Raw genomic sequence first — 25,241 nt, forward strand, 5'->3', positions numbered from 1 at the left:
TCTGGGCTTTCTATTTTGTTCCATTGATCTATATTTCTGTCTTTGTGCTAGTACCATACTGTCTTGATGACTGTGGCTTTGTAGTAGAGCCTGAAGTCAGGCAAGTTGATTCCTCCAGTTCCATTCTTCTTTCTCAAGATTGCTTTGGCTATTCGAGGTTTTTTGTATTTCCATACAAACTGTGAAATTATTTGTTCTAGCTCTGTGAAAAATACTGCTGGTAGCTTGATAGGGATTGCATTGAATCTATAGATTGCTCTGGATAGTATACTCATTTTCACTATATTGATTCTTCCGATCCATGAACATGGTATATTTCTCCATCTATTAGTGTCCTGTTTGATTTCTTTCACCACTGTTTTATACTTTTCTATATATAGGTCTTTTGTTCATTTAGGTAGATATATTCCTAAATATTTTACCTTTTCGTTGCAATGGTGAATGGAATTGTTTCCTTAATTTCTTTTTCTATTTTCTCATTATTAGTGTATAGGAATGCAAGTGATTTCTGTGTGTTGATTTTATATCCTGCAACTTTACTATATTCATTGATTAGCTCTAGTAAGTTTCTGGTGGAGTCTTTAGGGTTTTCTATGTAAAGGATCATGTCATGCCACCTCAAAACAAGGGACACATACAGACTGAAAGTGAAGGGCTGGAAAAAGATATTCCATGCAATTAGAGACCAGAAGAAAGCAGGAGTAGCAATACTCACATCAGATAAAATAGCCTTTAAAACAAAGGCTGTGAAAAGAGATAAAGAAGGATACTACATAATGATCAAAAGATCAATCCAAGAAGAAGTTATAACAATTATAAATATATATGCACCCAACATAGAAGCACCGCAATATGTAAGACAAATGTTAACAAGTATGAAAGGGGAAATTAACAACAACACAATAATAGTGGGAGACTTTAATACCTCACTCACACCTATGGATAGATCAACTAAACAGAAAATTAACAAAGAAACACAAACTTTAAATGATACAATAGACCAGTTAGACCTAATTGATATCTATAGGCCATTTCACCCCAAAACAATGAATTTCACCTTTTTCTCAAGTGCACATGGAACCTTCTCCAGGATAGATCACATCCTGCGCCATAAATCTAGCCTTGGTAAATTCAAAAAAATTGAAATCATTCCAAGCATCTTTTCTGACCATAATGCAGTAAGATAAGATCTCAATTACAGGAGAAAAACTATTAAAAATTCCAACATATGGAGGCTGAACAATACACTTCTTAATAACCAACAAATCACAGAAGAAATCAAAAAAAGAAACCAAAATATGCATAGAAATGAATGAAAATGAAAACACAACAACCCAAAACCTGTGGGACCCTGTAAAATCAGTGCTAAGGAGGAAGTTCATAGCAATACAGGCATACCTCAAGAAATAAGAAAAAAGTCAAATAAATAACCTAACTCTACACCTAAAGCAACTAGAAAAGAAAGAAATGGAGAACCCCAGGGTTAGTAGAAGGAAAGAAATCTTAAAAATTAGGGCAGAAATAAATGCAAAAGAAACAAAAGAGACCATAGCAAAAATCTACAAAGACAAAAGCTGGTTCTTTGAAAGGATAAATAAAATAAAATAATAATAATATTTACCTCACCTAAGGTGTTCGAATTAAATCATAAGAAAGCTTCAATTCTCTTTCCCATCTCCTCTCTCTCAAAGGTACTTTTTTCCTCTGTACAAGTCACAGAACCATGAAGAAACAAAGAGAAAGAGGGCTGTATACTCCAGCGAGCCTAATGGTCTCTCAGTCTTGGCTTTCTACATAAGAATATTTAACTGTGACCAAACCACTTGTTTTTGGCCTTTCTCAGAAAATTAACTTATTTATTATTAGTTGGAAATGAATATAACCTACCTTGTGTATAAGTTACCATGTACTTCTTTTACTATTATTTTACCTGAAGCAACTGGAGGTAGAGGATTGGAAAATATCATGAATTGTCCTAAAACACATTTCTTCAAGGAGACACGTATATCTCACTCTGGGGGCATATTTTTCAAACTGAAAACAGCCAATTATTTCCCAACATTCCTTTCTGAGAAGTTTGTGATATGGCTTATTTGCTTAAAAGGGCTTTATATAAGAGGAAAAAAATTTTTTTTCCTCTACCTTGTTAGGTTCTGCATCTGGGGCCTGTGAATTAGACTGACAAATGCTAGATTAACAGGAGAAAAGGCATATAGATTTTATTTAGTGTTAATATTTTAATTTTTACATGTGATAGAGGTCTTCATAGAAATGAAGCAGTTAGTCTCAGAGGTTATATACTATCTTAGCAAAAAGTGCTGGATTTATAGAGAAGGGGTAAGACTAAGGAAAATATATTGGGCTTCTAGGAGTGGTAGACTGTGGGGAGGTAAATATATGGGGGAACTATATATAACAGAAGATAATGGTTATTTTAGTAAGGTTTATTTGTGCTGATGTTCTGTTTTCAGTGATAATCACTGCTTTTCTTCCTTCTGGTATGGGAGATGGAAGGAGGAAGACCTTCATAATAGGCCAATAAAGGGAGGCAGATAGTACTTCCTGCATTCGCTGCTTTCCAACTGCCTATAGCCTAAAACAATCCTTTTGCTAAAGTGGTATATATTGGGATGGTATATTTTGATTCCTTTCATCTTCACCTCTTACCTGCTTATACAGAATGAAGCTTTTCAAGTTTTTAATCAAAGTTATGGCACCTTCTTACAAAAAAGGAAAGGAAATTTCACAATAGAAAGCCAGAAAGACAAAGATGGTATTTAATACCAATCACATTTCTATCGTGAAATTATTATGCAACAGTAACACTGCCAGTTTCATGCCTCAACCTGCACCATATATATTTTAGCTTCCCAAACTGTTCACCATTTACAAACACATCATATCTTAATATGCTTCTCATTTTAAGAGTCATTATCTCTTCTTGGGGTGCTCTTTTCCCTTTACCATTAGCAGCCATTTCCCACAATAACTGCTTATCTAATAAAGTCTCATTGAGTAAGGTGCAGTACCTCAGTGTCCCCAATGTCATTCACATGGGCCACTATCACAATTTCAACATCCATCTCCACTAGCAATTTCTGAATATTTTAAAAACTACTTACTTCTTATTTAAGTGTATAAGTTAGAAACTTCACATTGTTATGTAAATTTTTTAAAAGCATCATTTTCTATAATTAGAAGGTAACCAAAAAAATAAGTACTCTGAAAAAACACATTATTAAATACTAGCCAGAAAGTTACCAAATGTTCTGAGCCCGAGGCTCTTTGTAAAATGAGAGGTTGGCAGGAATAAAGAGCTATAAGGACATAGTCCATCAAACTGAAACTTCCTCCCAGATGTTAACAGAACAATTAAATGGGAATAATTCCCCCCACTATGGAATTCAGTGTTATGTAATGCTATGCCTTGTTTCTCTTAAGCTTGTTCACAGCACGTCTGTCCCCCACTTTGCAAACACTGGTACATTGAGAACAATGGTAGGCTTTGGAGCCAGATTGTTCTGGGCTAGAATCTGAGCTCTGTCATTAATATATTTAGCTTTAGGCAAAACACTTAACCTCTGTGAGCTGCACTTTTTACTTCTTCTTAAGTACTGTATATAAGATCTATCTCAGTTGGGGCCTATAGACTGAAAGAGCTCCTCGCCTCAAAATTCATGTGTTGAAATCCTAATCCCCAAATGTGACGGTATTTGGAGGTGGGGCCTTTGGGAGGTTCCACCCTCGTGATTGGGGTCAGTTCAGTTCAGTTCAGTTGCTCAGTCATCTTGACTCTTTGTGACCCCATGGACAGCAGCACACCAAGCTTCCCTGTCCATCACCAACTCCAGGAGCTTGCTCAAACTCATGTCCATTGAGTCGATGATGCCATTCAACCATTTCATCCTCTATTCATCCCCTTCTCCTCTTGCCTTCAATCTTTCCCAGAATCAGGGTCTTTTCAAATGAGTCAGTTCTTCACATCAGGTGGCCAAAGGATTGGAGTTTCAGCTTCAGCATCAGTCCTTCCCATGAATATTCAGGACTAATTTCCTTTAGGATTGACTGATTTGGTCTCCTTGCAGTCCAAGGGACTCTCAAGAGTCTTCTCCAACACCACAGTTCAAAAGCATCAATTCTTCAGCACTCAGCTTTCTTTATGGTCCCACTCTCACATCCATACATGACTACTGGAAAAACCATAGCTTTGACTAGATGGACTTTTGTTGGCAAAGTAATGTCTCTGCTTTTTAATATGCTGTCTCTGTTGGTCATAGCTTTTCTTCCAAGGAGCAAGTGTCTTTTAATTTCATGGCTGCAGTCACCGTCTGCAGTGAATGTGGAGGCCAAGAAAATAAAGTTGGTCACTGTTTCCATTGTTTCCCCATCTATTTTCCATGAAGTGATGGGACCAGATGCCATGATCTTCATTTTTTGAGTGCTGAGTTTTAAGCCAGCTTTTTCACTCTCCTCTTTCACTTTCATCAAGAGGTTCTTTAGTTCTTCACTTTCTGCCTCATCTGCATATCTGAGGTTATTGATATTTCTCCCTGTAATCTTGATTCCAGCTTGTGCTTCATTCAGCCCAGCATTTTACATCATGTACTCTGTATAGAAGTTAAATAAACAGAGTGAAAATATACAGCCTTGATGTACTTCTTTCCCAATTTGGAACCAGTCCATTGTTCCATGTCTGGTTCTAACTGTTGCTTCTTGATCTGAATATAGATTTCTCAGGAGGCAGGTAAGGTGGTCTGGTATTTCCATCTCTGTAAGAATTTTCCAGTTTGTTGTGATCAGAACATCATCAGAAGTAGATGTTTTTCTGGAATTCTTTTGCTTTTTCTATGATCCAGCAAATGTTGACAATTTGATCTCTGTCTCCTCTGCCTTTTCTAAATCCAGCTTGAACATCTGAAAGTTCTTGGTTCACATGCGCTTGAAGCCTAGCTTGGAGAATTTTGAGCATTGCTTTGTTAGTGTGTGAAATGAATGCAATTGTGTGGTAGCTTGAACATTCTTTGACATTGCCTTTCTTTGGAATTGGGAAGAAAACTGACATTTTCCAGTCTTGTGGCCACTGCTGAGTTTCCAAATTTGCTGGAATATTGAGTGCAGCAATTTGATTGGGATCAGGGTCCTTATAAAAGAGACCCTTGGGATATCCCGTTCCTCTTCCTCTATGAGATGACACAGAAAATGCAGCCATCTATGAACCAGAAAGCAGGCCTCACCAGATATGGAATGAGTTGGTACCTTGATCTTGTACTTCTGACCCTCCAGAACTGTGAAAAATTAACTTATATTGTTCATAAGCTAGCCAATTTATGGGATTTTTGTTATAGCAGTCAAAATGGATGAAGAGAGAGGAATATTTTGAAGATTTGAGATCATGTGTACATAGAATGATTAGGACATGATTGGTCTGAATGAACAGGAGTTTATATTAATATTATTGTCTTTATCATCACCATTATCATCCTTTAAGGTATAAATCAAATGTCATTCCCTTGGCAAACATGCCAATTTCTTTCTTGAAATCACAAAACTCTGAATATTCTTTCATTTTGATAGAATAATTTGCTTATATCTGTCTCATTTGTTGTTTGGTGAGTTCTTCAAGGGTAGGGCCTTTTCTTAGACAAAGCAGACATTGAAAAGGGAGGGGATATATGTATACCTAGTGGCTGATTCATGTTGAGGTTTCACAGAAAACAAAATTGTGTAAAACAATTACCTTTCAATTAAAAATATTAATTAATTTTTAAAAAAAGCAGACATTGATTGAAAACCTACTGTGTTCAAAGCTTTTTGAACCATACCATTATTTGAAAAAAAGTTGCAAATTTGGTTAGGGAAAGACAGAGGACTCACAGTAGGCTAGGGTAACATCATTAGAAAACAGCTTTTTATATGCTGAACAGACAATTGGTATATTTGTCCATTTGGTAAATTAACAGACACTTAAGTCCAGAGGATTTTCCACTATGGCCCCAGCATGTCCTTGTCTTCCACCAGCTGTTCCTCTCTACTCTTAATAAAATTCAAATTGCCCAAACAATGGCTGCTAACTCACAAGTGCAATTCTTTGCTCTTCTGAGAACTGTCTTGATCCAACTGTTCCCGAAACTAGCTGAACTTCAGCTAACCCCTCTTGCTAAAGCCCTATTGAAAACTTCTGCCTGGCTTCCCTAAGTCAGAAAACTCCTTTGGAACCTTTTCTGTCCTGGCACTTTGGAAAAAGACATGTTAACAGGCTGTTGGGTTGATTTTCTTTACTACAGAAGGCAGTAAAGTATAATGAGAATGATATTTTAAGATTAAACCAATGTATTTAAAATTTTTATTATAGAATATTTCTTGAAACAAAGAATACATAAAATAACCAATTTAGTTTTCATTCTGTATAACCAATTTAAGCTTTTATTCCCTATAAATCTTTATATATTGATTCAGCTCTTTATATATTGAATCAAAGACATTCACGGTTCTTTAGAAGTTCAGAAACCACTTAAAACAACAGGGGCGGTGCTCAGCTCCAGTTTCAAATTAGCCTAAGAAAGCTTCATGAGGCAAAGTTTTGGAAAACAGATTCTGTTAATTTCTTTCTCCCCTAAATTTTTAAAACTAGTCTTAACGTAGCAAAATTCAGAAGTCTGAATATAAAAAGTTTCATGGGAGCGCTTACTGTAGAGAGGACTGAGAAAATGATAGGGAAGGTTTGGTGGCAAAGAGACCTGTGTTAGGAAGTTGCTTAGGTCACAGAAAAGAGACCCCGTGTTCACCCCCTAGTTCTCAGGCCAGGAAGGAGTTTGGGATTAACATATAGACACTACTGTATATAAAATAACCAACAAGGACGTATAGCACAGGGAATGCTACTCTGTATCCTATAATAGACTAAATGGGAAAAGAATCTGAAAAAGAATAGATACATGTGTATGTATAACTGAATCACTTTCCTGTACACTTGTAACAAACACAACATTGTAAATCAACCATTGTTGTTGTTGTTTAGTTGCCTAGGGTGTCTGACTCTTTGCTCTAAGATAAAATAAAAATTAAGTAAGAGAAAAGGCGAAGTGCTCTGGGGTCAGACTTGGGCTTCAGTTCCTGGTTCATCACTTCTGGCAGGAGTTGAAATCCTAGCAGGGAGTTTCCACACAGGGATGCAGTTCTGTGCACTGCAGGAAATCTATGCCTTATAGAAGAAATCTAAACTCTCCTACAGGACAGTCTTTCCGATGTCAGAAGACAGTCGGCATATCACCTGTAAGTGCCCTTCTTTCACCTACTTTCCTCAAGACTTTCAACCCACATATGACTTGGAGTCATCCAGATAAGTCTGCCTACCAGCTGTTGCAAGTTGTCTATATTCCCTTCACACTCATTCCACACTGCTGCACGTCACTGCTTGATAATACTACACTTTTATTCTCAGCCTTGATTGGAATGGGTCTTCTCATTCCCTTTGAATCCTCATCTTTTACTTAAACCCCTTATAGAATTACTGCAGACTTTAGTCAGCCTGTTAGGAAAACGCCTCCTGGCAGCTGTGAGTCAGCTATCCAGATGTTCATGATTTTCCTTGCCTTGTCTCCATTAAGCTGGCATATTTAAACAAAGAGGAGCTGAATTAGTGGGTCAGCCATTGGGTTCAAGTCCCCTGGTCACTACTTCTCAATAGGACAAGAAAAGAAAAATAAGAGAGTAAGGCAAGGGCATTTGTGCATCTCAACATCAAACCCCAAAGCCTGTCCCCTTTTCTCCTAATCACAAAAGGGAACTCCATTGCTCCCCACCAAGAAGGAAAAAGCACCATCCTGCCAACGGGAATCTCTGATTATATTTCCAGGGTCATATTATTTAAATATTGTACTACTTAAATGTCACTCCTTATTGTTATACTGTGGAATTCTCTCTCTGCTAGGATTTAGCAGTTACAATAGTAGCTGAGACTAGAGTTACATGTCTGGCTGGGGTCACAATGTCATCTGCTGATAGACACATCACATTAGCTTTTCTCCAGTACAGAACCATGCAGTTAATTGAAATCTGTACTTCAGGATTGATATACCCAGAATTAGATGCCGACTTCATTTTGTTATGGATTTCTCCTCACTGGGGAAAATGAGAATGGTAAGAGAGTAAGTCCTTGTGTCAGATTGTCTAGATTTGAATTTCAGCTGCTCTACTTACTAAACAGTGGACAAGTTGCTTAATTTCTCTGCACCTGTTTCTCTATCTTTAAAATAAGGGTAATAATAAGGACTACCTCATAGTGTTAGAGTATTACATGAGTTAGTACAGTAAAACACTTAGACTATCCAATCAATTCCACCAAGAAATTTAAACTATATAAAGAAACTTTCAACAAGCTATAGTAATCTTCCATACAGAGTTATACTGATACAGTAAGGAATTACCTAGGTACAAAAAGAATACTGAATTAAGGCTGAGAAGAACCAGTCTTCAGTCCCTGACACTGCCTGTAGCTAGCAAATTGTCATTTCTGTGCTTCAGTTTCTTATTGGTAAAAATGAAATAGTCATATTGTCTGGTGGTTATTGAGAAGATTATGGGACAATGTATAAGAAACACCAGGTAAATAGCAACGCATGGTACAAATGTAGATTATAATTATCATTGATCAGAGACTTTTATAAGATCAAGATATCCTGCCTCCTGGAAAGCAACAGATTGTTCAATTCTCTTTTCCAGACTTGAAGAAAACCTCTTTGTATTTCCTTGTCATTAGAGCATTTGGTTTTCACTTCAATGTACCTATATAACACTGCACGGCCCAGTTTCCAAGGTCAGAACTTGCCTATAATGACTGGACTTTAGTTTGGCCTATTTAGATATCTACTCTCTCCAAAAGTGTTTTCAAATGATAAGGATAAACACTTCTAGGAAGGTCTCCTGTTGATGGTCCATAAAGTGTTTATGGCATCAAAAAAGATTATGTCTTTTCCTCGTGAAGATATCTCACTTGAACTTGAGCTTCAGTTTCTCTTGTTTTGGATCTCAGACTCTATCTTGCCTCTGGACTCTATGCTCTAAAGATTAATTTTGATTTTGATCATTTGTTTCCTTGAGTTATTTGTGAAAGTTAGTCCAATTTTAGCCAAATCTTTCTTCTTCCAGGTAAATCTTGATGTAACCAAAAGCAAAGGCTTGTCTACATTCTGTGGGCAATGAGTGCTGTTTCATATACCATAGTCCAGGGCCTTCTGTCTTACATGTTCAGGAATAAGAATGACCTACTTTCTATCACATGGGTCATGCCAAGTAGAAATTATCCTGAATGTCTGGTAGTTTCTATAACTTTATTGGGTTCTCCCTCAAACAAAATCTCTCTGTTTCTGATTATTTTGCCCCAGATGTACCTGGAGCATACTTTCAAGCTGAATCTCATTTTCTTATTTCCTGTGCATATTTCTAGCTTCCCCAGACCCCCTGGATAATTTATCTATTGCACTAATATTCATAGTTAAAAAGTATAATAGACCTGCGCTCTCTTCATTTTTGGGCTCAGGAAATACCTCCAACCATTTTTCAATCATTTGCGGTCCACAGAGAGCCAAAACATGCCTTTTCTGGGGAAATTTAATCCACATGTTTATGATTAATTTATATGTAAGTCATTAAATTGGTGTTTCTAAGACATTTCATTTGGCAAGCTATCTCTCTCTCACCCTCCAAATCCCCTCCTAAGTCTTAGTGGAGTTAATATGGCACCATGGCATCCATTCTCTTCAGAGCTAGCAAAAGAAAGTAGTCCTAAATATATCAGATCCATTCTGTCCACATTGTAGTTGATACACAACTGCCTGAATGGTTGGCATCTTACAGTATAGCGAATGATTAGAGAATTTATAGTCAGTTCCCTTTAGGCAGTGGTTGCAATTTTTCCTCAAAATGGGGTGTGGGTTCTAATGGCTTAGTCACCCAAAATTCAACCTCATTTCAATTTAACGCAGCCAATTTAAAGATCTTTCCGTATGCATTATTATGTGGTAAGCACAATAAGTCATAATATTCTCTGCCTTAAATTTGCTAATTGTTTAAAAGGAGAGACTGACCTGTATTTACAACTATGATAGACAGTATTGAAGAACCAGATACAACATGATTACGGTACTACTGGAGAACCAGAGTGAGAGATTCCTACTGGGGATATTAATCTGGGAGTAACTGGTTCAAAAATAGGACTAGAAACTGAGGGCAAGTCCAGATCACAAGAATCCTTGAGGGCAGAGGGCAATGGGAATCTAACAAAGATTTTTGAAGAAGGTGACATGACTATGTCTCCAATACTGGAAGATACAATGAAGATTAGGTCAGCTTTGAGTGACCTCTGGTAAATTACCTAAAGTCCTTAGGTCTCCATTTTCTCAATAGCAGACGAAAGATGGTATTTCTAGTTCTCTGGTGGCAAGCACACTGCATGGCGTACAGAAGTAGAAATATGACGGAGTACTCATGAAACATAAAACGTTATAAACTGATGTTACTTTGATAAAAATAAATCTAAAATTAAAAAGTAACAAAGAAAATTCCAGTTGTTTTAAAGATTAAAAAACATGGTATGAAATGACCTAGTTCTTGGCATACAGCAGATTCTCATTTCATGGTAGATTAGAAGATGAAGATGATAGCGAGACACATGAACTAGGATTTCCAGAAAAATTCAACACCCATGCTATTGAGTCTCCGAACCTTTTGAGTATTCTCTTCACAGGTCTTTCACATGTATGATCTCTATAAACATCTAGTTAGTGGCTCATTTTAAAAGCAACCAGTCATTACAGAGATGTGTGGTAGTTAAAGTGATCATTAGCGAAAGGGCCATGTTTCCAAAAGGGAAACTGAACTGCTAACTAATAATCAGAAACACCTTTAACACCAGATGTGGATGAGTAGCATATTTGCAACAGGGATTCCCTATTCTGGTTTGAGACAGCCTAAATCGGCAGACAATTTTTGACTGTTTATTAGGTACCGATTGTGTACTAGGTGCTAGAGGAGATGTAAGTATCAGTATATCAGTATACTTCTCTCAAGTAATTTATATTCTGGGAGGGAAATAGGACAAGATTTCAAATGACTATGAATATTTCTAGACAATGTAATACCTACAAAATGCATAAAGTAAATACAGATAAAATGTTAATGAAATTTAGAAGCAAGAGAGAAAACATTCATTTAGAAGAATTCAAGAAAAGCTTTGTGAAACTTTATCTGTGATATGCAGCTTGAAAGATAGCTAGGCATTTTCGCTGGATGGAGATGTTCAGGAAGGCAACCATAGGCAATAGAAGAATGCCAGTCAGGTACTGACACACCCAGTCCCTCTCACTCAACAAGCCTCTATTGAGTGTGTACTATGTTTGAGGAATAGAGAGGTTACTAAAATAAAGTCTCTGTACCCAAAGTTTCACAATCTCTTTCAACACAAATGTTTCTCCCTCTTCTGAGAGAGGAAAAGGAAAAAAGATGAATGAGTGAATTGTAATACAATACTGTCAGTATTTTACTGATTCAAAGGTCCCTCTGATAGTAACTAGTTAAATGCTCTATGTGTAATAGTTCTCTAGAGAAACAGAACCAATAACCATTACGATGTTATGTGTGTATCTTTCCCTCTATGTCTATCTATCTATCTGAAAGATTGATTTTAAGTAATTGACTCATGACTATGGGAGCTGGCGAGTCTAAAATCTGTTGGATAGGCCAGCAGACTGAAGACCTAGGGAAGAGTCATGCTGTGGTTAGTCTGAAGGCAGTCTGCTGGCAGAATTCATTCTTGCTCAGGAGAAGTCAGTTTTATTTCTATTAAGGCCTTCCACTGATTGGATACAGCCCACCCACATTATGGAGGATAATCTGCTTTATTTAAAGTTTACTGATTTAAATGTTAACCTCATCTAAAAATACCTTCACTGAAATATCTAAAATAATGTTTGACTAAACCAACCTAACACATAAAATTAACCATCATATTATATGAGATAAATTGAACAAATCTGGTCCCAGACTTCTGTCAGTCAGATTAACCAGAGTGACTCTCAGAGTGTCACACTGGGATATAAATTTGGAGTTCATCCAAAAATATACAGGGCCAAGGGGTGGACTGTTGGGAGAGGCCATCAACTGGTGGCCACCAGTTCTGACTCTTCCTGCATGATCTTGGTGAGTGTGCTAGTCTATAAGGCTTATCTGTATTCAAATAAAGAGCAGTTTATGCAGTTACTCACACAAGCAACAAAGTGGGTCAACATGACCACAGTATATAACTACCATACACGCTTCGGTGTGGAGGAAGATTGGCTTATGTACTGCTTGCTACAATATTTTCTGCTTGTTCAAAAAGTGCTTGGTCCTTGGTCCTGAATTCCTCAGCTCAAACCCACTGCATAGGGAACATACATTTGGGCCCATTGCATTGCCCCTGTGGAGCCTAGTGGCCAGGAGAATCAATGCAAATATACTAATGTTCTTGATGTTTGCTGTGTATGAGTATATAATCTCTTGCTGCTGACCCGGGAGTCTTGTGTTTTCTGCTTACATTTGTGAAGCAGCAAAAGTGGACATAGTAGGTTGCAAGTAGGTAAAAATCTCAGGCCCTTCACAGTTCTTGACAGCTACAGTGATAAGGATGGGATGTAGACAGTGGCATGATTTTATGTAAGAGGAGGGACAAAGGCTTTGCAGACTAGGTTCAGGGATATAAGAAGTTTTCCTAGGGTCTGGTGGTGAGTGCTCTCACCCAAATAGTGGGTGAGGTTGGGAAGTAAGGGTCCCTTAGTGTCCTGCCTATTAATAAACAAAAGTTAAATTCATATTTAGAAGCTGAGCAGTGAGAGGTAGGATTGAGATAAGCCACCAAAACTATAGTTTGAACTATTGTTCATTCATTCACTCTCCCCAGGAATGTGAGGAAAGGGATATTATCATGACAATGGGACAGTGAACCCTGTGACTCCAACCTAAAGACAATGTGGCTGAGGTTACTGAGCCAAGGATTTCCTAAAGCCGAGATAGGTGATGTCAGTAATGATGACCTTGCCACCCAATGTGGGGCTTTGGGTGAACCACTCAAGTTCACTTGGTTGAGCTGTGAGCACCTGACACGATGCTCAAAACTGAAAGTAGTTGCTAAGATAATTTTGAAACTGAAAAATGTTTTCTTTATGGAACTCAGACTTCTCAATTTCAAAATTTACTACAAAGCTGCAGTAATCAAGATAGTGCGGTACTGGCATAAAGACAGACATTTAGATTAATTGAACAGAATTGAAAGTACAGGGGAAAAAAGCCCTTACATTTATGGTCAACTAATTTTCAACAAGGGTCCCAAGACAATTCAATGAGAAAAACCATGTGCAAAAGAATGAAACTGAATCACTATCTCACATCATATAAAAAAATTAACTCAAAATGGATCAGAGATCTATATGTAAGAGCTAACTATAAAACCCTTAGAATAAAACACAGAATGAAAATTTGATCAGACACCAAAAGCACAGATGAGAAAAAGAAAAACAAACAAGTTGGATTTTATCAGAATTAGAAACTTCTGTGCTTAAAAGACACGGTCAAGAGAACAAAAAGCTAACACACAGAATTGGAGAACATGTTTGCAAATCACATATCCAATAAGAGATCTGTATTATCAGAACACTTACAACTCAACAGTGAAATAAAAATAGTTTTATTAAGTCCCATTTGCTTATTTTTATTTCTTTTGCCTTAGGAGACTGACCTAAGAAAATATTTCTATAATTTATGTCCAAGAAATCATTTTCATATATTTAGAATAGGTAATGATGGTCACATTTTTACACACTTACTGTCAGGTACTATCTTACGCATTCACAAGAACCCTGAGATGTATGAACCATTGGTATCCTCATTATACAGATGATGGAAGATGAAGGAATCTTCCCAATGGGACATAGCAAGTAGACAGTGGAAACGGATTAACGTCCAGATCTGGCTCCAGAGCCCAAGCTCTTAAGGACCAAGCTGACTATCTCCCTGTACACAGTGTGCATGTAACACCTGACAACAAATGCTTGCTTCCATATTTCCATTAACTGAGCAGTGCACTGAAGTCCCCAGATTCCCCAGTCACTTAGCATCTTTAGAATTCAGTAAGGACTGACTATGAGCAGGGCATTGTGGGAGATTTAAAGATATAAGAGATGGCCTATGTTTTCAAGGAGCTTTCAGTCAGAGAGAGGAAATTAGATGTATCCAAACAATTCTAATAACAAAAGTGATAATGGGGTTACAAGAGCCTAAAAAAAAAGAGGACTGACTCCTTGTATGATTTCAAAGTAAAACAGTGTGGTTTAGCTTTATTTTAAAAGGTTTTATTAGTATCAGTTCAGCTGGGAGGTAAGTCTGAAGATCTTGGTATAGAAATCTTGACAATGAATCAGAAAACATCAGAGCTGAAGGGGACCTCAGATGGTCGAGTTCAACACCCACATTTGCAATGAACCTAGAGTGCCCAGCACCCTGGGATGAATGAGCTGGTGGCAGAACCTGAGATCAGATCTGGAACACCTGGTCTTCCATCCATTTGAAGGCACCCCTTCCTTCTCACTGTCTCAGCAGAGGGTGCCATATGGGCAAGAAGCTTTGCTTGAAACATGTATCTTTTGGATACTAATCTTACAAATGTCCACTAATGACATCTTGTTGTACAAGCCTTCCCTGATTCTCCCCTCTAGCGCTTTCTTTCCAGCCAACAGTAATATCTCCCATGTGGAGGTCTGGCTCTGGAGATACTGAGCGAGCAAGACAGACCTTAGTGCATCAGCTATTAGCTTTCTCTCAAAGGCTCTATGTTTTGTCATCCCAAAGAGACTGTAAACATGGAAAGAAAGAGTCTGACTTTATTTTTTATGTCCCAGAGCAATTAAAGCTGTGCTTTACTTTATTGTTTTTCACAACACCCTAGCATGAAGACATTTAAAATATCATCGAAATTTTTAAACACACACACAAAAGCGGAATTGTATGACAAACTCCCAAATGTTCACCACTAGCTTCCACAAGTATTGTTATTCTGCTATTCTTATTTCAAATCCTGCTGAGAGGTGGCAGAGGGTGCACATGAAAATGGCCAGGTTGGTGACAGGGAAATGGAGTAGGGAACAGGCTAGGTCGAGGACCCTAGACATAGTGGCAGGCAATGGGATACCACTATTCACAGGAAGAGACAGGAAGCAAAGTGGTTTGCCAAGTGGTGATGACGCAGGTAGGGTTGGGAATCAGGTGTGGGGAGCTTGAGATAAATTGCGCCCAGCAGTGTGCCGGCTGCCTGGCCATGGTGTGATGGAGCCTCTCCCTTCCTCAGCCTTTGCAGGCGCTGCTCACTCTGCGGGAACACTGCTCTTCTACCAGCTTCTCCAACAGCTGCTTCCTCAGTGCACACTTCCTCAGTCACACTTTCTTAAGAGGTATCCTCTCCTCATTATTCTTCAACTTCACAGCCTGTCTGCTTCCTACACACCATTCTGAACATTGTATTAATTATTTTAGTGTTAGTTTACTTGTTTATTTTTAGTCTCCCTGCCAGACTGTAATCTCCAATGGGGGCAGGGAGCTTGTCTTTCTCCTTTACCTCTATCTCCTCAGAAACTAGAAAACTGTCTGACACATAATAGACATTCAATAAATACTTGGCAAGTGAATTAAAAATTCTGCTAATATTTTAGGCTTCCCTCATGACTCACTGGTAGAGAATCCACCCGCCAATGCAGAAAACATGGGTTCGATCCCTGATCCGGGAAGATCCCTAATGCCACGGGGCAACTAAGCCTGTGCGCCGCAGCTACTGCGCCTGTGCTTTGGAGCCCAGGAGCTGCAACTACTGAAGCCCCAGCACTCCAGAGCCTGTGCTCTCCAGCGAGAGAAGCCACTGCAATGAGAAGCCTGGGCACTGCAACTAGAGAGTACCCCTGCTCGTTGCAACTAGAGAAAAGCCTGCCCAGCAAGGAAGACCCCGCACAGTCAAATAAATCAATAAAGTTATAAAAATATTTTTGCTGTTTTGATTGTTGAAGTGCAAGTTGGGTACACAAGAGTACAAGAAAAGGAAACGGTAATTTCTAATTTAATCAGGGTAAATGGCACACTCTAATTCAGTGGTTCTCAATTCTCACTGCATATTAGAATCAGGGGGGAGCTTAATACAAACATCTGCCCTCCTCTATAGACCAACTGGATCAGAATCCTTGGGGATGGCTTAGGTTTTTTTTTTTTTAAGCCCTATAGATTACTATAGGGCTTCCCATGTGGCATGGTGGTAAAGAATCCACCTGTCAATGCAGGTGACCGGGGACGCGGGTTTGATTCCTGGATCAGAAAGATCCCCTAGTGGAGGAAATGGCAACTCATTCCAGTATTCTTGCCTGGGAAACCCCATTGGCAAAGGAGCCTGGCGGACCATAGTCCATGGGGTTGCAGAGAGTCAGACATGACTGAGCATGCATTCGTGCATGCACACAGGTTACTATAACGAGCATAGGCTTAAGAATCACTGTTCTAATGAAGAAAAGCTGCCAAGATTTTGAGATTAAGATAAAGGCAGTGAATTTGGAGTAGAAGATAGGTCTGCTCAAGTCAAGTTCAGAGTCAGTCAAAATGATATGTTCTATTCAGTCTTTTCAGTGCTTAAAACCAGATCAGAGATGAAATGAACAGATTGGTAATAGTTGAAAGTTAGTGAGTAAGGTACCTAATGACTGCTAAGATTTTGGCTTCCCTGGTGGCTCAGAAGGTGAAAAATCTGCCTGCAATGTGGGAGACCTGGCTTTGAACTCTGGGTTGGGAAGATCCCCTGGAGAAGAAAACGGCTACCCACTCCAGTATTCTTGCCTGGAGAATTCCATGGCCAGAGGAGCCTGGTGGGTTATAGTTTGTGGGGTTGCAGAGAGTCGGAAATGACTGAGCGACTAACACACACATACGTAAATACAGTAGTGTATTCAAATAAGAATTAAAAACAATATTCTATTCCTATTTTTAAACATTTCAGATTTTATTTAAACAAACAAAAATGAATCCCATTAACTGAGCTAGAAAAACCAATGTATTATGTTTGGCTCTCATGGTGACTTTTATCAGATTCCTATTCCTAATGTCATAACCAGACACCACTGTGCCTTTGATGTCTGCAAATATGAAAAACCTCGTTTGTCATGTTATGCCACTGGCAAAAGACATTTACAACCTACCAGAAGACATTCCACTTTTCCTCTCCTATCTTTGTTTTTCTTCTTCCCTCTCTCCCTTCCTTGCTTTCTAGTCAGATTATTTTTGGGTAACATTCCAGCATTTCAGGTGAACTGATGAAGCTGGGTGAGGTGCAGCTTTTCTCATTTCCAGGGCTGGTCATGCTCCTCCATCTTCTGAAGGTTGCTTTGGGGGTGGTGCGCTCTGTTGCTAAGCTCCAACACTGTGGGGCTGTAATTGCTTGTTCTCCCTCTCCCTCATTTATTTAGGTTGCGGCACAACTTGCTGTACCTGTAATCCCTCAGTATTGCAATCTGGGAGGAATATAAATGGTTGATGGCAGAGTGAGATTTTCAATTGTTGCTTCTCAGTGCTTCACATCATGTGCTGTCATTAGCGCTTTGATGTGACATACCACGGTCTCCAGGGCTTATTGGGCCATTTATAAATACCAGATGAAGGTGTTAGAGCTAGTGTTGCAGTGAGGCTACTGCCTTAATTGCCTTCATTGGGAAAGGTTGGCAGCATCTTCTCTGGAGGAAAATAAAATGCAATTTTTAGTTTGTTTTTAACCATTTGCAATCAATTCCTTTCAAGTACAGGAATCAGAGCTTTCCTCTTCTAATTTTCTCATCACTTAATTTTTACCCCCCAAAAATCTACTTTTCATACTTTGGCTATTGTTACTTGATTTTCAGATATTTGTATGAGTATTCAACTGTATATTATCTTGCCACAGTTATATTCAAGTTATTAATGATTATTACCAACTTACAGAATTTTACATTTTACAAATTACTTTATAAAATATTAATAGCAGCTGACATTTGTTGAGTACTTTCTAGGTGGTGAAAGATACTTATGCATTGGTTCATTCAACCCTTTCCAACAGTGCCCTGAGATAGATACTATTTATTGTCTCCCTTTTATGAAGGGAAATGGATGATTGTTGAGGCTAAGTAATCCGCCCAGGGACACAGTAGTAAATGGTAGATCTGGGTCTGAAACTCAGGTCAGTTTCCAAAATCAATATTTTTAAGCACTACATTCAGATATTCCCACTTCGTGACTTCAGCACATTAGCCCCATCTTACAAAGCAGGAAATGCAAACTCAGGCAACTGGAAGACCCTGGTGATGCCCTGGAGCCTGCATCTTTTGACTCCAGGTTGCAGAGCTCTTTCTTCTTCCTACGGCAGCTTCTACCAGGGTGAGCTGTTCAACTGCTGACATGGGTTGCTGACATCCCATTCATACCATTTGGATTAATAAATAAGCAACGGATGAGGACGGGTAGTTAAAAATGAGATGGGCTTCTCCTTAAAGTATCGGGGGCAAAAGAGAGCTGCGTGCCGGGTCACACGGTGCAGGCGCAGGCTCTGGTCTGAGAGGCCAGAGTTCAGAGGCACAGAAGAGGAAAGAAGCAAGTCGTGCCCACTGGGCATGCAGCCCCGGGACTGCAGCCACTGACGTGGAACCGGCCCAAGTCCCAGTGATTGATCCTGCAGCTGAGGGTGCCCTTCTCTCAGCAGCCGCAGGTTCCCACAAAGGGAGGTTGCACATGGAGAAGTCTTTGTCAGGGCCTCCGATGAGAGGATTGGGTTTCACATCACAGCTACCCCTAAACAGGTACTATGCTTCTTTCATCTTCCTGATGGCTCCCACGGGAAAGAAAAGAAAGAGAAACAAAGCTATGCCAACAAATAGGTCACAGGCCGGTTTGGCAAGGTTTTTTAACACCTTTGCCCCACCACCTCCAGATTCGTAATTTTAAAATTCCTTAATTTTTACACACCCTGTGTGGCCAATGGACACCAATGGGAAAAGCTTTCCTAAGTAATTTTTCATAAACCATTGACCATGACTGTCTGGAAAATTAATGCCTCTGACCCTTTGTACATATTATTGCCTCTGGAAGATTCTCCCCAGATCCCAAACTTCTCTTCCTAGGGCTAACTTGCTCCTCTCCTTCAAGAGCCAGCTCAGGCATTGTCTCCTCCAGGAAGCCTTCCTTGATGCCCCATGCCTGTCCTTTATCCAGGCAGGCTTCTATCCTTCTCCTGTCCTGCTAAAGCACTTCAGCCACTGTCCCTGCTGACCAATCCTATCCACTGTAAGCTCCTTGAAGGCAGGGATACTCTCCAGTGTCTAGCACTGTATCAAGCATACAGCACAAGTGTAATAAGGCACCTAATTCTTTTGCTCTATTTTTTCTTTTTAAAATAGCCTTTATTTTGCTCAGGTTATGAAAGCAATAATGCTGATTGCAGGAATTTTCATAAAAATCCACAAAGAAGAAAATGTAAACTGTAACCCCATGGCCCAAATAAAACCACTTTGACATGTAGATGTAGCCCCTTGCAGTAGTTTTCTATGGGTATATGTATATACGAAATTGGAATCCTATTGTCATATCTAGTTCTCACAAGGATTATAACAATGTCTTTTGGAGGCAGATGGAGGAGACATTTTGATTGCAATTTGAGTGATGAAGAAAACTAAAATCCAGAGATACACATCTAACGGATGGCAGAGCTAGGACTAGATCCTGCGAATCTTGTCAGAGCGCTAGGCTCCTTCCTGCCGCTTCCCCTGAGGCCTCCTCATTAGGCAGTGTTGTGCAACATCCGGCATCAGCGGGACGTGGGTCTATAACTGGATGGTCTTCCTCAGGGAAGGGACAGGGTTAAGCTGATCCTGTGTCCACATCATGGTTGTGCAGTGCATAAAGAACAGTGTCTTAATGTTTCAAAGGGAAACAAGGATAGAGCAGCAAGGTTCTCATCCCTAATGGAGCTATGTAGATAACATTAAGATGCAGAGTTTCTTTCCAATAGCCATGTTGCTATGGGAACCACAGCTATAGGTTCAATCCCATCATAGATTAGCGAGTTATAAACGAATCCATGACTACTGACTGTATTCTAGAACAACATACATAGCAAGGGTTCAATAAGTGTGTACTGGGCTGAAGTGAATGTTTATTGTTGTTCATAAGGGATAGTCAGCAAAAAAGAATGTTGTTAGTAAATGTAAATATCCCTACCACTATACTCAGTATAGAAAAGGCTGTCCGATGAGAATTACTTTCTATTTCATTCTAAGTAAAGGACTAAATTATAATCCCTCAAGTACAAACACACACCAGATTGTTAGTTCTACAGATGAGGGAACTGAATCTTATTTATCTGCATGTCCCCAGAATACCTAGCCTAGAGCCAGACACATCTCAAGTGTCAATGCTTTCTTGAATTGAATTATATCTGCTAGGTCAGTGTGAGAGTTAAGAAGATGTTGACTAGTAATTCACCATTCCTTTCCCTGAAAGCTCTGTAAATCAAGCTCTTAAACAAAACAGCAAGCTAAATTCCAAAACCCTTGCTTAGGAGAAATGCCCACGGCTGGTGGGGTCTGGACTATGTCCACTGAATGTGCAGAGCTCTTCTGCACAAACATCCCTTATTCCCAAGGGAGCCCATGACTAGTCGACAGGCTGTGGAGACTCACACGTTCCCTCTTTCCCAATAGCAAGGGGTCAGGGGAAAGGGGTGGGAGTCGAGTGATGAAGCACTGCTGGACTGAATGTTCTCCTCTTCCCAGGAGAAGGAAAATCTCATAACAGGAGGAGAGTTGGCACTTCTCTAGAGGAACAGCCAGAAAGAACATGGGCTGTAGTGGAAAATGATCTTTTCTCAAAATAAGTTGTTTTGTTTTTTTTTAAAGAGCTACCATCAATATTCTCTCTTCCTTTAGATTGGACTGGCTTTGCCACTGGATTGGAATCCTACATACTCAGCTGACTGGGTTAGTGGAGTAGTAATATGGTATATGAGTTGGGAAGCCATTAGGCTAAGACCCTATAACAACAACAACAGGAAAAAGTAGTATTTTCAAATAAGATCGTTTCCTGAAATGCTGAATTTGAAGGAACTGGAATAGAAAATACTGATTTTTCTGGGAGGCAACCAAAAAACAACTTACTAATGCCCTAAACTCTTAACTCTGAAGACGGGAATAGCAATCCACTCCAGTGTTCTTGCCTGGAGAATTCCATGGACAGAGAAGCCTGGCAGGCTATAGTTCGTGAGGTCGCAAAGAGTTGGACACAACTGAGCAACTAACACACACAAACTCTTAACACTCTTGAAGATTTAATCACAATGTAAAATCCAAAGTTTTTATCAGCAGTGTTTGGACCTCAACTGTACAAATCTCTGAAGTGGCAACCAGTATGATTTCTAGGTGTCTCCATTACACATCCCAGGGGCCGGCTGGCAAGGTCTTTCAGATTGGTGCCCTGGTCTAGCCTAGTAAATTCTTTCCAGGAGACTTAGGACACACTCTCCCAGCTGCCAAGTTCTCTGCTTATAAGGTGCAGAATTCATTAGCCCAAAGAAAGATAAAAAGAAAGCCTGCTACCTTTTAAAGTGCTTTTACATACAATTTCTTTATTAGAACTTGGTGTTTCCAGAAATACAGCTGCTCAGATCACTTGAGCCTTTGTGCTAAATCAATAGGACTTGTTTTAGCTTCCAAAGAACCTCTGTGCCGTTACTACCTATCAATCAAGGTGTCTCACGGTAAGCTTTTAAAGAAAGTCACCTATATCATCTCTCATTTGGGGAGAACAAAATCATGAGATCTTGCATCTTTAACCTACAGCTGGCCATGCAAAGGTACAGAGAGATTTGATATGCAATCCAGGTTTGTCCAGCTCTGGAACTCAAGACTGTCTAGTCACCCAAAGACCATAGGTTTTCTTCTCTCCAGATGCCTATTCCTAACTCTAAACCCAATTCTGAGACAAACAGTGGCTCAGACCACATCTCAGACACCAAAGAGTACTGCTAGAAATAGTGTGGCATGTTGAAAAGTAAATAACATTTTGAACTGAAAAATTTTGAGTTCCAGCTCTTACTACTTGTCTGACCTTGGATAAGTCACTAAACAACTTCAAAGAACCCTAGTGTCTCTTCAGCAAAATCAAGGCACACTTATGTCATTTGGCTCACTTTAGAGCAATTATGTCCAAGAGCAGTTATCTTATTTATGTGTTTATATACTTTCCACTTCTTAGTATGCTTCACTAGACTATAAGCTCCAGGAATTCAAGGACCTTGTCTTTTTGGTTTATCATCGTGGCTCATTGTCAGAAATGGTATTCAGTATATAGTACATGATCAAGGGGAGTGAATGAGATTTGAATGTATGAAGGAAGGAATAAAGGAAGGAAGGAAAGACAGGAAAAAAGATGAACAGAGGAAAAGAAAGAATGTTTGGAGTATTACTGATGTGCTGTATATGAAAGTAAAGTGAAAGTGAAAGTCACTCAGTCGTTTCTGACTCTTTGCAACCCCATGGAATACAGACCACGGAATTCTCCAGGCCAGAATACTGGAGTGGGTAGCCTTTCCTTTCTCCAGGGGATCGTCCCAACCCAGGGATCAAACCCAGGTCTCCCACATTGTAGGCAGATTCTTTACCAGCTGAGCCACAAGGGAAGCCCAAGAATACTGGAGTGGGTAGCCTATTCTTTCTCTAGCAGATCTTCCTGACCCAGGGATCGAACTGGAGTCTCCTGCACTGCAGGTGGATTCTTTACCAACTGAGCTCTCAGGGAAGCCCGCTGTATATGAAAGTGCCCTATAAATTTTTAAGTATTATCCACATTTTGGGGTTCCCTGGTGGCTCAGTGGTAAAGAATCTGCCTGCATTTCGGGAGATGCAGGAGACACAGGTTTGATTCCTGGGTCAGGAAGATCTTCTGGAGGAGGGCATAGCAACCCATTCCCATTGACAGAGGAGCCTGGTGGGCTATGGTCCATAGGGTCACAAAGAATTGGACATGACTGAAGCAACTTAGCACTCATGCAAACATCCACATTTTTAAACATATAACTAACATTTGATGCATTAATTATACCAGGGTGATCTTTTAAGAATATAAGTTAGATCATGTTACTTCCCTGCAGAAAACCCTCCAGTGGCTTTTTATATTACTTACAATAAAAGTCAAACTCCCTTTAGCTTTTAAAGCCCTGTGTGATCTGACCCAAGCTGGCCCCATGTCCAACCAGTCGCCCTGTTCCTTGCCAGGCCCCCAGCACTCTAGCACTCTTATATTTCCTCAAACATGCCAACTCTGTTCCTGCCTTGGAATCTTTGTACTAGCCCCTTCCCCTGCCTGAAAGCCCTGCTGCAAAAATCTGCATGTCTGGCTCCTTCTTGTCGGTGGACTCTTGGCTTAAGTGTCACCTTCTCAGAGAAGACTTCCTTGTACACACTCTAAAGAAGCCCTCACTGACCCCCTCTTACTATTTATTCAGTTATCTACTACTAGTCTCCTCCCCAGTGCCTGATGGTCAATAAATATTTACATTCGTGTGACATTATATTTGTTCAGTGCTTACATTTCATAGATGCTTTTCTAATCATTATTTTGTTTCATCACCACAAGTTTATGAGCTCAAAACAAACGATGAACAAACAGAACCCCCTATGGTTCCAAACTGAAAACTTCCTCTTTGTCCCTCCATACCCCAGTCCCCCACTCGCTGAAAGAGAGAGGTATCCTGGCCTTGTGCATAAAAGCAACTGCGCCAGTCAGCTTTAGTATTTGTGACTTAATTGGAGTTGTGTACAATCAGAGATATAATAATTGCTTAGTACATTAACTAGAGGGATTCTTTTGAGACACGGAAATGGTGCTGTTGGGTGCCAAGCTGTTCTTTGTTCTGGGCTTGGAGGCTTCCTGGTTAAGGGCTGGGGTGAGGGTGGTGAGTTGAACACAGAAGGTGGAAATGGGCAGAGGGAAGCAAAGGGCAGGAACGCTCACTGGGTCCCAGCTCGGTTTGTTTACTGTGGACCCCAGGGCAGCAGTAATTCTGTAGGAAGACTCCTGGGCCAGGACACAGGAGCAGGCGCTAGGGCTGGCACTATACACCCCTCCCCCAACCCAGCTACCAGTCCCTCCGTTACATGAGGTGGAGCTGGAGCATCTCCAAGGGGAACCCCAGCTCTGACGTTCTATGGGCTAACGAGAGGACTCACCTTTTATCATGACCAAGATGTCTATAAGCAGGAGAACTCACATAATATTTTTGATAAGCACAGCTTTTCTGGGCTAAGTGGGATTTCTTTGATGAGTCAATAAAGTCACTGGACATACCCAGTTCTTTGCTCTTGCCATTCTTCTTCAGCCTCCGCTTTCCTCTGCTCTCCTAGAGTAGGTGACACCCTGGGCAAATCCCCTCATCACACAGGGATCAACATCCAGTGTAAGTGCACTTAAGCCACTCTCCGAGGGATGGGTTTCTACTGTATCTGATCTTGGACAACGCTTTCCCATCTGCTTTCAACATGTTGCATCTGACGTTAACTAATGTCTCCTATTAGCATTAAAAGAAAACAATCTGGAAAAATTCACTCTTACGCAGAGTTCAAACAGGCCACAAGTAGATTTGGAATCTCAACTGCACAAGGTTTGTTAAAATAATAGTGGTAAATATATAAATATATATAAACATAAATGTGTATATACATAAACCCATGTGTATACACTGTGAGTATATATTGGGGTATGTCTGGGAGGTAAAGCTAAAAGTCTGTAAAATGGGTCAAAAATACTTCTGTCCAATTTGTGAAATTAATGAGTAGCAGAAGGAGAAAAATTCTCCCAGTGGGGATTGGAGCACGATCAAAATAACTGAAGGACATGGAAAAGGAGTTGGGAATCTTGATCTTACACTTACTGGTAATGGGTTAAAATTCTGGTCCACAAGGTGATTGTATCCATGGTCAAAAAACGAGTGCCGAATCACAACATCAATGCCCTGATTGGCCAGCATTCCTAAAGTGTTCAACCATCTGAAAAGCAAGGGGGAAAAACACCATATCAATACATTTAAAATCAATACATTTAAAAACTCTTATTCATACCCTCTGCTGGCCCACTTAATGATAATTACTTAGTTCTCTATCTTTCCCTAG

General features: G+C 39.8%; 1 protein-coding gene across 3 annotated transcripts in view; it reads right to left on the reverse strand.

Moving 5' to 3' along the window:
• The window catches only part of HPSE2 (heparanase 2 (inactive)), a 685,113-nt gene that overhangs the window by 121,686 nt on the left and 538,186 nt on the right, over positions 1-25,241 (reverse strand). For all 3 annotated transcript variants that reach the window (XM_068961588.1, XM_068961587.1, XM_068961586.1), the window contains one exon: positions 25,004-25,118. In XM_068961588.1, the coding sequence (XP_068817689.1) occupies positions 25,004-25,118 (115 nt within the window). The remainder of the gene's footprint in view (positions 1-25,003; positions 25,119-25,241) is intronic.

Source organism: Capricornis sumatraensis, chromosome 23 (assembly GCF_032405125.1).
Source record: "Capricornis sumatraensis isolate serow.1 chromosome 23, serow.2, whole genome shotgun sequence".
In the NCBI taxonomy this organism is placed as follows: domain Eukaryota; kingdom Metazoa; phylum Chordata; class Mammalia; order Artiodactyla; family Bovidae; genus Capricornis; species Capricornis sumatraensis.